The following is a 14,400-nucleotide window of genomic DNA, read 5'->3' as shown; positions in this document are numbered from 1 at the left end:
ACACATCTCGTGCTCGTGACGCATCATGTGGAGTGACAACAGCCGGACTGGACTCCAAGCAGCTCTGGTATGATTTGTTTATTTTAACCTAGATTATAGTTATGTGTTAGATTAGTTATTCACCTGAGGAAGATATCAGATTTCAGATCTCGAAACGTAGTGTTATACATTTCGTAACATATTACGATGAGAAATGTGCGAAATCTTATTATTCTTTTTTATTTTACTAGGTACTTAGATGTTGTAATGAATATTTAGATATACAGATTGAACTTTTTTGTCTGTTAGGAAAGGTCCTCCTATGATATTAATTTTCACAATTAAAACTTCTGTTAAATGGTTCAAAGAACATTTCCAGTTTATACATAGTCAATTATATTTAAATTCCACAAACTGCAAGATTTGGAAATTTTGTTTTTATTGTTACGACAAATGTTTTTGTATTAAGTTAATTTAAAACATGTTTTAAGGATAAAACTTAAAACGTTAATTAGAAAAGATTATAATGGGGTATTAGCAAAACAATCATAATTCACGCAATTCGTGGTTTCGCCAAACTGCAACGCTTCATTTACTCTCTGGCAATACACAAGGCCATGAACGTATAAGACTTTTTACAAAATAAATACATTTTTTAGGAAAGTTAAAAATAATTATGTACTGAAATGCATTTGTGGAGTCATGTGGCATTATCATGTTGACAATTAAAATAATTTTCAAATGCATAAATATGAACTGCTACTACCAAAAACTAATGCAAGCTATTAGTTTGACTAAATAAGATTAATACACACAAGAATAACTTGTTTTACAACTCGTAATCTGATAGTTAAATTACCTGAGAAGGAGTCTGATTGTTGCAATATTCTTTGAACCTCTCCCGCCTCACTGCCGGACTCTGTATCCGACTGCTGGTGCCATCTGTTGGGGAGCGGCTGAACTTTCTGAGACATAGGGCTACTGACAGCACGGTTGTCAGCTTGTTGCTGTTGTTGGTGGTACCATCTGCTGGCTAGCGCCTGAACTCGTTGCGATGTCGGAGTATTGGCAACACCGCGATGCCGACCTACCACACCGTATTCCGGGTTAGTTTTCTGGGTGGTACGACGCGGAATAGGGGGCAGAGGTCTGTCAGGGGCCTGAGGGGTTCCTCTGAGCTCGGTCACGTTTACGTAATCGGTCTGATCGCCGCGAGTCGACTGTCTGGTCGGAGGTTCAGGTGCCATCCCTTTTCTGGTAGGCCAATATATTTCTCCAGAGCTCAAGTCTTGTTCTTGACTTGGAGAAAAGCTCACTCTTTTTCCTGCCGAAGTATTTAAATCTCCTTCACTACACGTCGACGAAAGAAGAGTACCTCTCTTAAAGATCGGTCCATAAGGAGGATTTCCCTCGCCGTCTCTCTGTTTCTGTTCCTTGCCCTCCTCAGCGATGACTTCTTCGTAGATAGTTGACTGTCTTCCGGATCGTCCGCCGCTATAGGTGTTCCTTTGATTAGATCCTCTGATAAAATATTCCGGAGGAAGATTATTGGGTCTACCGGTTGCCGGAGAAACGCTTCTGGGTCGTCTCTGAGGACTTGAATTGTAAATCGGTTGAGGCTTTACCAAATTAGGAACGTTGGGGTTGAAGTTCCTCACCTCTTTAGGAGAGTTCTGGGATCCCGGGGAGGATTCTACGCTACTCGAATGGTTGTGATTGTAATAGAAGGGATCGTTACCCCGAGGACGAAGGCCTTGGGGCGAAAGAAGACCACGAAGCTGTTGAGACACGTGAGAAGGTTTCTGTTGTACTTGTTGCTTCGTTGAACCGGGGGTTATTTTGAGCTGAGCTGCGACAGGCATCAGAAGACGGTCCTGGTTTATTTGACCGTATGGCGAGCAGCAGTCTATGTAAGGCGGTGCGGACACCCGTCCTGATTGATGGACGGGGATTTGAGAGCGATAGTGCGGCGAGGCCTGAGGCGGGTTGCGGTACCCGGGAAGGGATAAAGTTTTTGTGTACAAGTGATTAACGTTCCTGTTTACATCACGAACCCAAGGAGGTGTAACGTCCTGGGGGGAGACTAAGGTCGACGATGATGATGTCGAACTGGCAACACTGTCTCGACGACCGGTGGTATCCACCTGGAGAGGACCGTAGTTTGTAGGTTTTTGTTCTCCTGGAATGTTTCTGTTCCTATCGGTGTTGACATTTGGTGGGCCTCCGTTGTCATAGTAGTACTTAGTGCCGTTCTCCTTCGCTCTTATCGCATTGGTCTTGGGCACCCCGTATCCTGACGGGCTCTTCAGCTCGTGGGTGCGACTCGGGCTTACACTTTTCGACCTACCCGACTGCCTCCTCTCTCCCCCGACGAAAGCCGTTTCGAGGATCGTTTTAGGTTTGTTCTCCGAGTGGTCGTGGACCGGAGTGGATGTCCTGCTGGAGCCCTGGTCCAAAGATTTTCTCCTGTGTTCTCCGGAAAATAGTCCAGGCGACAAAAGCCTCCGGATCCCGCCCACCTTCTTCTTGGGCTCATTCTGGTTCTCTAGTATAGGAGCCGTTTTGGATCGGTTCGAGTCTCTTATTGAATGTCGAGCGTCAGCCTGTGAAGGCTCGTCTTTTACAATTTTTTGAGAAAACTGTGATAACTCTTTTTTCAAGTTGTCCACCAAACTCTCATCTACAGATTCCTCCGAGTCCGAAGATAACAGTTGGGAGGCTGCGGCTCGTCCTATATCTACTGAGTAGTCTATCTCATCATCGCTGTAAATGCACCTATCTAAACTTTGCCTTTTTACAAAGTCGGCGTACCCGTCTTTCTTCGCCCTCTGTTTGTATCTTCTAAAGTTATTATTATTATCGTCGTGTGTCTTCACAACTGGGGAAGACGGCGAGATATTTGTTCTATTCACAGAAGATGTGACCCTCAGTGTATCGGGCCGTTCTTGTTTACGCAAGTCTACTTTGGTGCCGTTTATTATTAACCTCGCTCCCTCTAAGTCCTCGTGATGTCTCAGTTCCAGTTTCGGCTTCTCTTCTCTGTTCCAGAACTCCAGTTTACGGCGAAAACTCGTGATAGCTCCTCTGGGATGGTCGTGTAAATCGTTTTCTGTTCCGGTCGTTCGGCTGTCAGTCGCGGCCCGTGCTGGCTGTACAGACAACGTGCCTCCCTCTACAGGACTGATAGCAGGCTTATCACACACCTGGCCGCTATCGTGGCTCTGATAAGCGGTACTCGTGTCAGGACCGGGGGATGGGCGCGGCTGCATACCGGTACACACTGGCTACTTCCACCTGAAACAATAAAATATCTATTAATATTACTTCCAAATAATCAGAACCAACAAGCAAGCAGTCAACAAAGAATCGACTTAATGAAGTTAAAGATTATTCTAAATTCAAAGAAACTTTATCACTCATTCGGTATAAGAAAACAGGTCATGACACCTTGTACACAACATCTTTCCCTAGAACAAAATTTTATTTCACGATTTAAAAAATATATAAAAAGATACAAGACAAAAAATAAAGGTAGGTTAAACGGTTTTAAATGTTAACTGTTGAAAACTATAAGGACTTTATATATTACTGAGGAGTTCATTCTACCCTGCTAGGTAAAAGTTCAATGCTAATGATACATTATGTAACTACACGAAGTTAAGTCAAAGAATCCTTCTTTATCACTTCATTTTGGCTTGACCAACAGCTGAAAGTGACATAACCAGCAATAATGAAGGTAGACTCAGAGGCAACTTGCCAGCTTGAACAGGGATTTGATTCCCGCTATTTTTACGGTTTCCGAATTCAAGGAGTGGCCAAGCTTGTACAAGATAAAATCACTTTTTTGGTTCATTAAATTGGGTTTCTTATCACTGTTTACATAATAAAAGTCTACGCGCCAAGTTAACTTTAAAAATTATGTACGGTATGAGTTGTAATAGTTAGGTTACATGTGTTAATATTCAACACGTTAAAATCTCTTATGGGTGTACAGAGTTTGTTTACAAATTGATTTATTTTGGTATTTTCTCGTTACCAGCACGATTACCCTTAAGGCCAACGAAATAATATTCGCTGGTAATCAGTAAAATCATACGATTGACATGCACCATCATCGAACTCATTGGTCCTCTATACAAATGAAGCTTAATGCACAATTCCAAGTCAAGTGAGCTCGTTTTCAAGATATCGTGGGGGCAAACAGAATTACAATTTTTTCCATAGCCTCGAGTAATAGGCTTCGCTAAGACTGAGCCAATTAAATTTTCAATTCAAGAACCTTAAAATATAAGTGTTTAAGAATGCCTAATCGTCTTTAACCTCTAACTTACCTCCAGCCTCAAATATCCAAACAATCCCAATTATAATATGTAGATGAGTGGTAGTTAAGTAAAAACGTCTGTGAAAGGACTCTTGGATGCAAACTTAAAATACGTTTCAATGAAAATTGTGAATAACCGTGATGCAATATCTCTCGTGCCAGCAATATGACACACAGTCGGTGTTATCGCGACTCGCTCAGCACAGCTGTGATAACAGACGCAGTACGACGGCAACGGACACACGCCAGTCGGAGTCGGATAATATGCGGACCCAATCAAAGCTCATTCATACAGGATATTTACGTTACTTCAATTATTCATCATTCCATGACCTCCATGCAGTTCCTTATCATACTGAATTATTAGACATTGAATTACATTTATTAAAATAACGACTCTAAAGAGTTGCATACAATTCACTTGAATCATTATAATTAGTTAAATTATGCTAAGTTTGTTGAGGTTCAGTTGTGGACTGTGTGCAAGTGTACGTTAATCCACTAAATGCCACTGTCGTAGCATCGAAGGCCGTGATTATAGATTTTGTCATACCGATAGGTTATTTTTGTCTGAGTGCCAGTCTGTGTGGCTTCACACCTAATTTCCATTTCTATACGATTATTATTATCTGCAGACCTGAACACTTGTCAGTTCGGCTTGACTTTACACTCTTATCAGCCTTAGTTTACTGTTTTCTTTGGAATCCTGGACTGAGACGATAACGTGACAGTTCGAGTAGGTATTAAAAATTATCTGCAGCCCAGAATACTTGTCAGTTCGGCTTGACTTTACACTCTTATCGATGACGTGACTGTTCGTGAGTAGGTATTTAGGATGATCTGCAGGCCAGAACACTTGCCAGTTTGCCTTGGCTTTACACTCATTATCAGCCTTAATTTACTGTTTATCTTGGAAACTTTGACTGATACGATGACGTGACTGTTCGAGTAGGTATTTAAAATTATCTGCAGCCCAGAATACTTGTCAGTTCGGCTTGACTTTACACTCTTATCAGCCTTAGTTTACTGTTTTCTTTGGAATCTTGGACTGAGACGATAAAGTGACAGTTCGAGTAGGTATTAAAAATTATCTGCAGCCCAGAATACTTGTCAGTTCGGCTTGACTTTACACTCTTATCGATGACGTGACTGTTCGTGAGTAGGTATTTAGGATGATCTGCAGGCCAGAACACTTGCCAGTTTGCCTTGGCTTTACACTCGTTATCAGCCTTAATTTACTGTTTATCTTGGAAACTTTGACTGATACGATGACGTGACTGTTCGTGAGTAGGTATTTAGGATGATCTGCAGGCCAGAACACTTGCCAGTTAGCCTTGGCTTTACACTCATTATCAGCCTTAGTTTACTGTTTCCCTGGAATTCTGGACTGACACGATAACGTGACAGTTCGAGTAGGTATTTAAAATTATCTGCAGCCCAGAATACTTGTCAGTTCGGCTTGACTTTACACTCTTATCAGCCTTAGTTTACTGTTTTCTTTGGAATCTTGGACTGAGACGATAAAGTGACTGTTCGTGAGTAGGTATTTAGGGTGATCTGCAGCCCAGAATACTTGTCAGTTCGGCTTGACTTTACACTCTTATCAGCCTTAGTTTACTGTTTTCCCTGGAATCCTGGACTGACACGATAACGTGACTGTTCGTGAGTAGGTATTTAGGATGATCTGCAGGCCAGAACACTTGCCAGTTTGCCTTGGCTTTACACTCTTATCAGCCTTAGTTTACTGTTTTCTTTGGAATCTTGGACTGAGACGACAACGTGACAGTTCGAGTAAGGTATTTAAAATTATCTGCAGCCCAGAATACTTGTCAGTTCGGCTTGACTTTACACTCTTATCAGCCTTAGTTTACTGTTTTCCCTGGAATCCTGGACTGAGACGATAAAGTGACTGTTCGTGAGTAGGTATTTAGGGTGATCTGCAGCCCAGAATACTTGTCAGTTCGGCTTGACTTTACACTCTTATCAGCCTTAGTTTACTGTTTTCCCTGGAATCCTGGACTGACACGATAACGTGACTGTTCGTGAGTAGGTATTTAGGGTGATCTGCAGCCCAGAATACTTGTCAGTTCGGCTTGACTTTACACTCTTATCAGCCTTAGTTTACTGTTTTCCCTGGAATCCTGGACTGACACGATAACGTGACTGTTCGTGAGTAGGTATTTAGGATGATCTGCAGGCCAGAACACTTGCCAGTTTGCCTTGGCTTTACACTCATTATCAGCCTTAGTTTACTGTTTTCTTTGGAATCCTGGACTGAGACGACAACGTGACAGTTCGAGTAGGTATTTAAAATTATCTGCAGCCCAGAATACTTGTCAGTTCGGCTTGACTTTACACTCTTATCAGCCTTAGTTTACTGTTTTCCCTGGAATCCTGGACTGAGACGATAACGTGACTGTTCGTGAGTAGGTATTTAGGATGATCTGCAGGCCAGAAAATTTGCCAGTTCGACTTGGTTTACTGTTGTCCACTAGAGTTCTGGACTGAGATGGCAACATGACAGTGCGTGAGGAAAATAACAGTTGAATGTTCAGTCCGGTTTAGTCACCATACAACTAACTCTCCACGGAAAGATGTGTGAATGAAATAAACGTCTTCCATAATAAAACGTTTATTCATATTTTGAGCTAACATTAGGCCTGGGTAAGGTGTTGTAGACTAATAGTTAGTCATGATTTTTTGCTGAATACACAATGACATTAACACTATGAGCTGTAATTGCCTAAAATCAGAGCAAAATTTAATTCTTTCTAGAATATGATATCGGCACTTATCTTACTTAAATTCACAATTGGTATGCAATTTTAGAAATCCACTTCTAACGGCCTTTTCATTTAGCCGAAACTTTGGAATAAATTTTAACTAAAAGTACATAAATAAAAATCAAATTTCCCACAAAAATTCATGTATTATATGTGGGAGTATCCAGTAGTAAAAAGTGTACTGTAAAATATTCTGCACCCATTGTTTCTGTTGGAAAGCCTGTATTTAGTACCTTTTTTAATAAGAATGATAAAACATAACAAAAATGTATAAATAAGTTAATTATACGATTCATAAAATTTAAACAAGGCACTGAACGAGGAGGTTCGCTAGGGCCGTTCTATGAAGATTTATCACCAGACAATACGATTGCGGACGACTTCGGTAAATTTCGGAACGGCACTTATAAGTGGACAGATGTAGGGATACAAGTGGACAAGGAACGTGTCAGTGAATAGGAACTAGATTAGAAATATGAGCAACAATACCATAAGCTGTGAATAGAATAGATGTGAGCAGCTGTTTAATATAGTGTAAGTGGCTCGGAGCAGCGAGGCGGCCCGGAAACACAATCAAAAACACATGTAGCGCGAAGAACAGGCGGGATTCATTGATGCCAGACCACGTGTGAACCTAGTCTCTAACAAGTACGGGTAGGTTCCCGACACAGTGTCGTTTTATACGCGGGCTCAACATATGCGTTAATGTTGACACAAGAGTTAGTACAATAATGATCATAAATGTTAAGAACGACAATAACCACAACTATATGACCAGCACTAATTTTACACAAGCCCTATTAATTAACACTTTTGTTTCGTTGAGTAAAATTACGCCATCACAAATTTCAACGACGTTGTTAACGTTTTTACAGTATTATGTGTATTACGACTTGAACTATGATTGTACAGCATTTAATTAATAATAAGTAAGTGATTGGCAGTAACTGGTATACCACAGCTAAACGTTTTTTAACAGCAGGTTGCAGTCAATGTGCTAATCCAAACCTGTTTGAAATGCAATGAATAGATTTGATAGCGGATACAAGTAAGTAAAAAACGGTCGTAAATCGAACGTAAGGACATTTTTCCTGTACAATGGCAATTCCAGTGACAGGTTTAAGGAAACCTGCGGTTATGAAAATCCCTTTGCCGGATGATTAATTCAGTTAGTTTTCATCATGCTACAGTTAAAAAAGCAATGGATGTTCAGAGGTTCCAAGCAGAAATAGTTTCTTCTAATTTAAATATTTTAAAAGATTTACTTAAAAATAAATAAAACCAAAAGAAATCCAATGGCAACGGCTATTTCCCATGACAGAGAAATATTTGTTTTAAATAGACTGATTTCTTTATCAGCTGGAGTTGAAAACTTAAAAATTTTGAACATATCAAGTATAAAGAATGCTCTTTGAAATAGTCAGTACATAAAATGTATTTCCACATTGCTGAAAACATAGTAAAACAACTTTGTACAACATACTACTTATACTTGGAGGTAACAAGATAATATTTTACAATCAACAGCTGCTGATGTATATTCTAAAGTTTCTGCCAGCTTGTTTATTGATCGAGTCTGGCGGGCCTTTCTTGTGCACATTCCGATCTCTCTTTGACTAGAGGTACCCAAAATAAACATCAAACATCGTCAGTATCAAAACAATTTTAAGCTCACCAAACAAACCCAAGTTGTCCACCAAAGAGCAGAATGAAGCGCTTCGTTACTTGAAAAAATCATTCTACAGACGTTCCTTGATTAAAAGTAGGATTGCAATATGTACTGCATCTTATATTATAAAATTTATACAGTTCGTGTTTCGTAAATATTTGAATTAAATACAGACAATGTTACATTTTTGTTTTTAAACCGGACAACTGAACTACGTAAAAAAATATACTTACAAAAAATTTATATTATACATAAGCAGTACCAAATAAATTAGAACAGTTCAGGTTTATACACATGACATATTCTGGGACGAGGAAAACTTTTGAAATATTTATACGCTGATTTTTACATTTGGGCATAGCTACTCGTATGTAACGTACAATCACTTTCAGAACACTTCATCTCACAATATTAGAGTTCGTTTGACTGTACAATCGCTGGACCCAAAAGGTCTGTGTACCCGAAGTATGTGAGACTTTCCTTCCAAGCGGAAGTTAGGTGATTTATAAAGAAGTTCCATTTTACCACAAACCGTGCCTCGGAGAAATTGAAAGTGGGGGGAAGCGGTAGTACAATATGGTTGTCTCGATAAAAAAGCATAGGAATTTTTGTTTAATCTAAATTTATTATCCTTAGTATATGCACTCGAATTTTTTTATAATGCACACACTACTATTTAATCAAACTAAATTTTAATATTGAGTACTTAGATCTATCGCTAATCGCCAATAATGGCTCATGTTCACAAAAGAGCACAAAACGCAACCATCACACATAACAATGTACATATTTATAATATCTTCAAGTATATATAGATATAAAGAACAATTTATAGGATTACAAAATAGCACTACTTAAATATTTAACGATAAACTGAATTGTTTACATATCCACCACTTACAAAAACTTTCAATTCAATATTCACAACACCTCATTGCTATTTCAGATCTACAGTTTCTTTTCTGTTTTGAAATGTACTTCGGGAAAGATCCAACTAAATAATTAGGATTTATAACTTAATCTATGAATGCAGAGGCCACAGCTTTTGTGGTTCTCGAACAGTGAACCACAAAAGCTTATTGCTTTTTCAGATGTGCAGTTTCTTCTCTTTTTTGAAATTTACTTCGGGAAAGATCCAACTAAATAATAAGAATGTATAAGTTACAATATGAATGCAGAGATGAGGCTTTCTCGAACAGTGAACCACAAAAGCTTATTGCTTTTTCAGATCCGCAGTTTCTTCTCTGTTTTGAAATTTACCTCGGGAAAGATCCAACTAAATAATAAGAATGTATAAGTTACAATATGAATGCAGAGATGAGGCTTTCTCGATCAGTGAACCACAAAAGCTTATTGCTTTTTCAGATGTTCAGTTTCTTCTCTTTTTTGAAATGTACTTCGGGAAAGATCCAACTAAATAATAAGAATGTATAAGTTACAATATGAATGCAGAGATGAGGCTTTCTCGAACAGTGAACCACAAAAGCTTATTGCTTTTTCAGATCCGCAGTTTCTTCTCTGTTTTGAAATTTACTTCGGGAAAGATCCAACTAAATAATAAGAATGTATAAGTTACAATATGAATGCAAATATGATACTTTCTCGAACAATGAACCACAACAGCTTATTGTTATTTGAGATCTGCAGTTTCTTCTCTTTTTTTAAATGTACTTCTGGAAAGATCCAACTAAATAATAAGAATGTATAAGTTACAATATGAATGCAGAGATGAAACTTTCTCGAACAATGAACCACAACAGCTTATTATTATTTGAGATCTGCAGTTTCTTCTCTTTTTTGAAATGTACTTCGGGAAAGATCCAACTAAATAATAAGAATGTAGGCTATAAGTTACAATATGAATGCAAAGATGAGACTTTCTCGAACAATGAACCACAACAGCTTATTGTTATTTGAGATCTACAGTTTCTTCTGTAACTTCTATTTTCTTCCGTCTAAGTCTAAATTTTGATGCACCATTTAAGATTGAACCAACATGCCACTATCAGAAACAACTTAAACTTTATCATCTGTCGCTTTCTTTGTGAGTGTAGTTACACGTTGTTACAAATTATAAATATGGAGGTGCCTTTAGCGTCGAAAACGCCTTATTCTATTAAATAATACACCTACACTCCACGAAAACATAAATTAGCCATTCCTTTAAATTATGGTAGAAAGTTTCACACTAAGTTATTTTATAAAATGCAGAGTATTGATATCAGTTATGTATGAACTATAACAAAACTCTTGTCAGATTTCTAACGAACTACTGTCATTTTCTTCAATTTTTTATTTTGTGCGAGTTTACCTTTTTCTATAATCAACTCCATATATTTAATTTTTTATATCTGCATAAAAAATAGTAACAAACTATTGTTAACAAAACAAAACATTTATAAAATTATAGCATTTTAATTTAGACATTTGTGTACAATATTTATTCTAAAATTAATTTTATGATGGAGAGGTTACTAGCAAAGTTGAACTAAGTCTAAATTAATCTATAATCATTATATATGTTTATCACACAGACAATATATACAATCAATCTAATTCAATCAGTTTACAGTATTGTCCCATATTGAAGAGATAAGAGAAATGAACAAAACAAATTGATACACAACTTTCAATTACAGTCACTGATGGTAAACTGAGATTTGTAATAATTGGAACACTTTGCAGTGCAATTCAATTTAAAATAATAATTTACCCCATTTATAGCGTTACACAATTCTGGTGTAATTTGCTTCATAATTTGGATATTTTATAGGGATAATTAATTAATGATCGGTGGAGTGGTTAAAAATTATTTTTGATTATCTTCAAAATTTTGTCTTGATTGGTGTTTACTAGCACTAACAGTTTTCTGTACAGGTGTCACAAAAGAATAAATGTCGAGTATCGAATTCTGCGTAACTTACTGTTTGTTGTAAGATCATGCGGAGTTTGTGTTTAGACATCATATTTAAAAAACCTGGATCTTAAGGGTTTTATTGCACTATAATCTGTACAGTAATTACATAACGAAGGTATGGTAGGAGGGGTTGAATCAATGTGAATGTTGAGTTTATTCCATTTCATCTTCCTCGTGGTACAGCGTCTGAAATCTGACGCTGTCATAGACTTGACTCCTGGAATCTGGAAGAAGCTCAAAATGAAGTATTCACTTTGTGCCCGACTTGGAAAGATTGGATAGTCTCTACTTCAAGTATTAACTTTGCTTTTTTTCTAAAGGAGATACGGTATTCAAACAATTAGGCGATAACAAAGTGATGAATTAATCGCCACAATGCTTTAGCTCCCTTTACTGACATGACTAATTTTCTTGGTACGAAAGATTTCAAGAAGAGTTGAATCCCTTACATACCCTGCCTGGATATTCACGTGAGTTACTGTAAATTAAAAAAACCCTTTTCCGAAAATATCGACATCGCGCAATATCAGCTAGTGAATTGTGCGGGTAATATGTCGTCTCGGAAAATTTTGAACAATTACAGCAACCTTAACGTAAATATATTGTGATGGTGAAAAACCAGTCTAAAATATTTTACTCTGTTTGGTTCCCAGTGGTCGCATGACCATCAACCGGTCATTCCCGTGATGTGTGACCATCCTTGACTTCATGCGGGTACAGGCTCTGACCGCCCGCTGGCGCGGCCCAGGTTGCTACAATCTTTAATAATTGTTCTCAGAACTAAACACTGGACAAGCCAACAGCGACACACAACTGGATACCAGTTAGTAATGTAGGCCCACTACCATCAACCGGTCTTGTCCGTGTGGTGTTCGACTACATGCGGGCATGACCGCGTGCGACCGATCTCCAGACTGCCAGATTTTCTGATTGTTTTCTGAATTGACGACTGGACAAACCAACAGCGAAAGACAGCAGTATATCAGGTAGTAATTCACTACCATCAACCGGTCCTGGCGTGCTTCCGACCTCCAGACTGCCAGATTTTCTGATTGTTCTCAAAATTAACGACTGGACAAGCCAATAGCGAATGACAGCAGGATATCAGCTAGTAATTCACTACCATCAACCGGTACTGGCGTGCGACCGACCTCCAGACTGCCAGATTTTCTGATAGTTCTCAGAATTGTGGATTGGACTAGGCAATAGCGAATGACAGCAGGATATCAGGTAGTAATTCACTACCATCAACCGGTCCTGGCGTGGGACCGACCTCCAGACTGCCAGATTTTCTGATTGTTCTCAAAATTAACGACTGGACAAGCCAATAGCGAATAACAGCACGATATCAGCTAGTAATTCACTACCATCAACCGGTACTGGCGTGCGACCGACCTCCAGACTGCCAGATTTTCTGATAGTTCTCAAAATTGACGACTGGACAAGGCAATAGCGAATGACAGCAGGATATCAGGTAGTAATTCACTACCATCAACCGGTCCTGGCGTGGGACCGACCTCCAGACTGCCAGATTTTCTGATTGTTCTCAAAATTAACGACTGGACAAGCCAATAGCGAATAACAGCACGATATCAGCTAGTAATTCACTACCATCAACCGGTACTGGCGTGCGACCGACCTCCAGACTGCCAGATTTTCTGATTGTTCTCAAAATTAACGACTGGACAAGCCAATAGCGAATGACAGCAGGATATCAGCTAGTAATTCACTACCATCAACCGGTCCTGGCGTGCGACCGACCTCCAGACTGCCAGATTTTCTGATTGTTCTCTGAATTGACGACTGGACAAGCCAACAGCGACAGACAGCGCGATATAAGCCAGTAATTCACCAACATCAACCGTTCTTGGCGTGCAACAGACCTCCAGACTTCCAAATGTCGAATTCTTCTCAGAAAGCCTGAGTTATGGAAGTGACCTAGACTTCCCACACTGTGCGAGATTGCTGTCTGGTATGTAGGGGATTGCCTCTTTAGGGAAATAATATATTACCTACACTATAATCTGGCAAGAGTATAAAAGCCTGAGCTTTGGAAGTGACTAGAATTTCCAATATTGTGTTGAGATTGCTGTCTGGTATGTAGAGGATTGCCTCCGTAGGGAAATAATATATTGCCTACGCTATAATCTGGCAGGAGGATAAAAGCTTGAGCTACGAATAATGTCGGTCACTCGGTTTCAATAGCTATTGTATGAGTCGCATAGTCGTCTAGTCTTCTAATACAGTATTTAAACTGAGTAAAGACTTCGCTTTGAACGAGAAAGTCTATTCAGTTTTCATAATTTTATGATTAAAGCTTTGTAAATCTACGCCTTTCAAAAGTAGGAAACATTTTCAAGATTGTTAATACTGTTTGTTTAAATCTCTTTGAAAACTAATTTAAAACCCCTGTAAGGAATTTATAAAATAAATCTAATTAACAGGGTATTTAGAATTCAATATCAATATTTTAAGGCATTGTTTCTGTTCGCCAAAATCAAATCTGAGTATCGTATTGAAATCATACGATAGTCTCAATTTACTCACACAGGCGCCAATTTGTGTCTTTCACTTTATTTTTAACAATAAATCTTATAATTTTGAAATTTTAACAACGTAAAATTATACAGCTTTGTAACTATACGAAACAAAAAAGAAGCCAATATATTTCGAAATCTGAAACCAAAATGGAGTCCATTTGTAGTTAGTTTATAGAAATAAATAACTTAAA

General features: G+C 38.5%; 1 protein-coding gene across 1 annotated transcript in view; it reads right to left on the bottom strand.

Moving 5' to 3' along the window:
* Positions 1-14,400, bottom strand: part of LOC124359950 (coiled-coil domain-containing protein AGAP005037) — a 560,570-nt gene that overhangs the window by 474,741 nt on the left and 71,429 nt on the right. The window contains 1 exon segment of the mRNA XM_046813142.1: positions 839-3,273. Coding sequence (XP_046669098.1) covers positions 839-3,248 — 2,410 coding nt within the window. The 5' untranslated portion in view covers positions 3,249-3,273.

The sequence above is a fragment of the Homalodisca vitripennis genome, chromosome 4 (assembly GCF_021130785.1).
Source record: "Homalodisca vitripennis isolate AUS2020 chromosome 4, UT_GWSS_2.1, whole genome shotgun sequence".
Classification (NCBI taxonomy): Eukaryota; Metazoa; Arthropoda; class Insecta; order Hemiptera; family Cicadellidae; genus Homalodisca; species Homalodisca vitripennis.
Note: the sequence above shows the minus strand (reverse complement) of the source record. Positions and strands in the feature narration are given on the sequence as shown.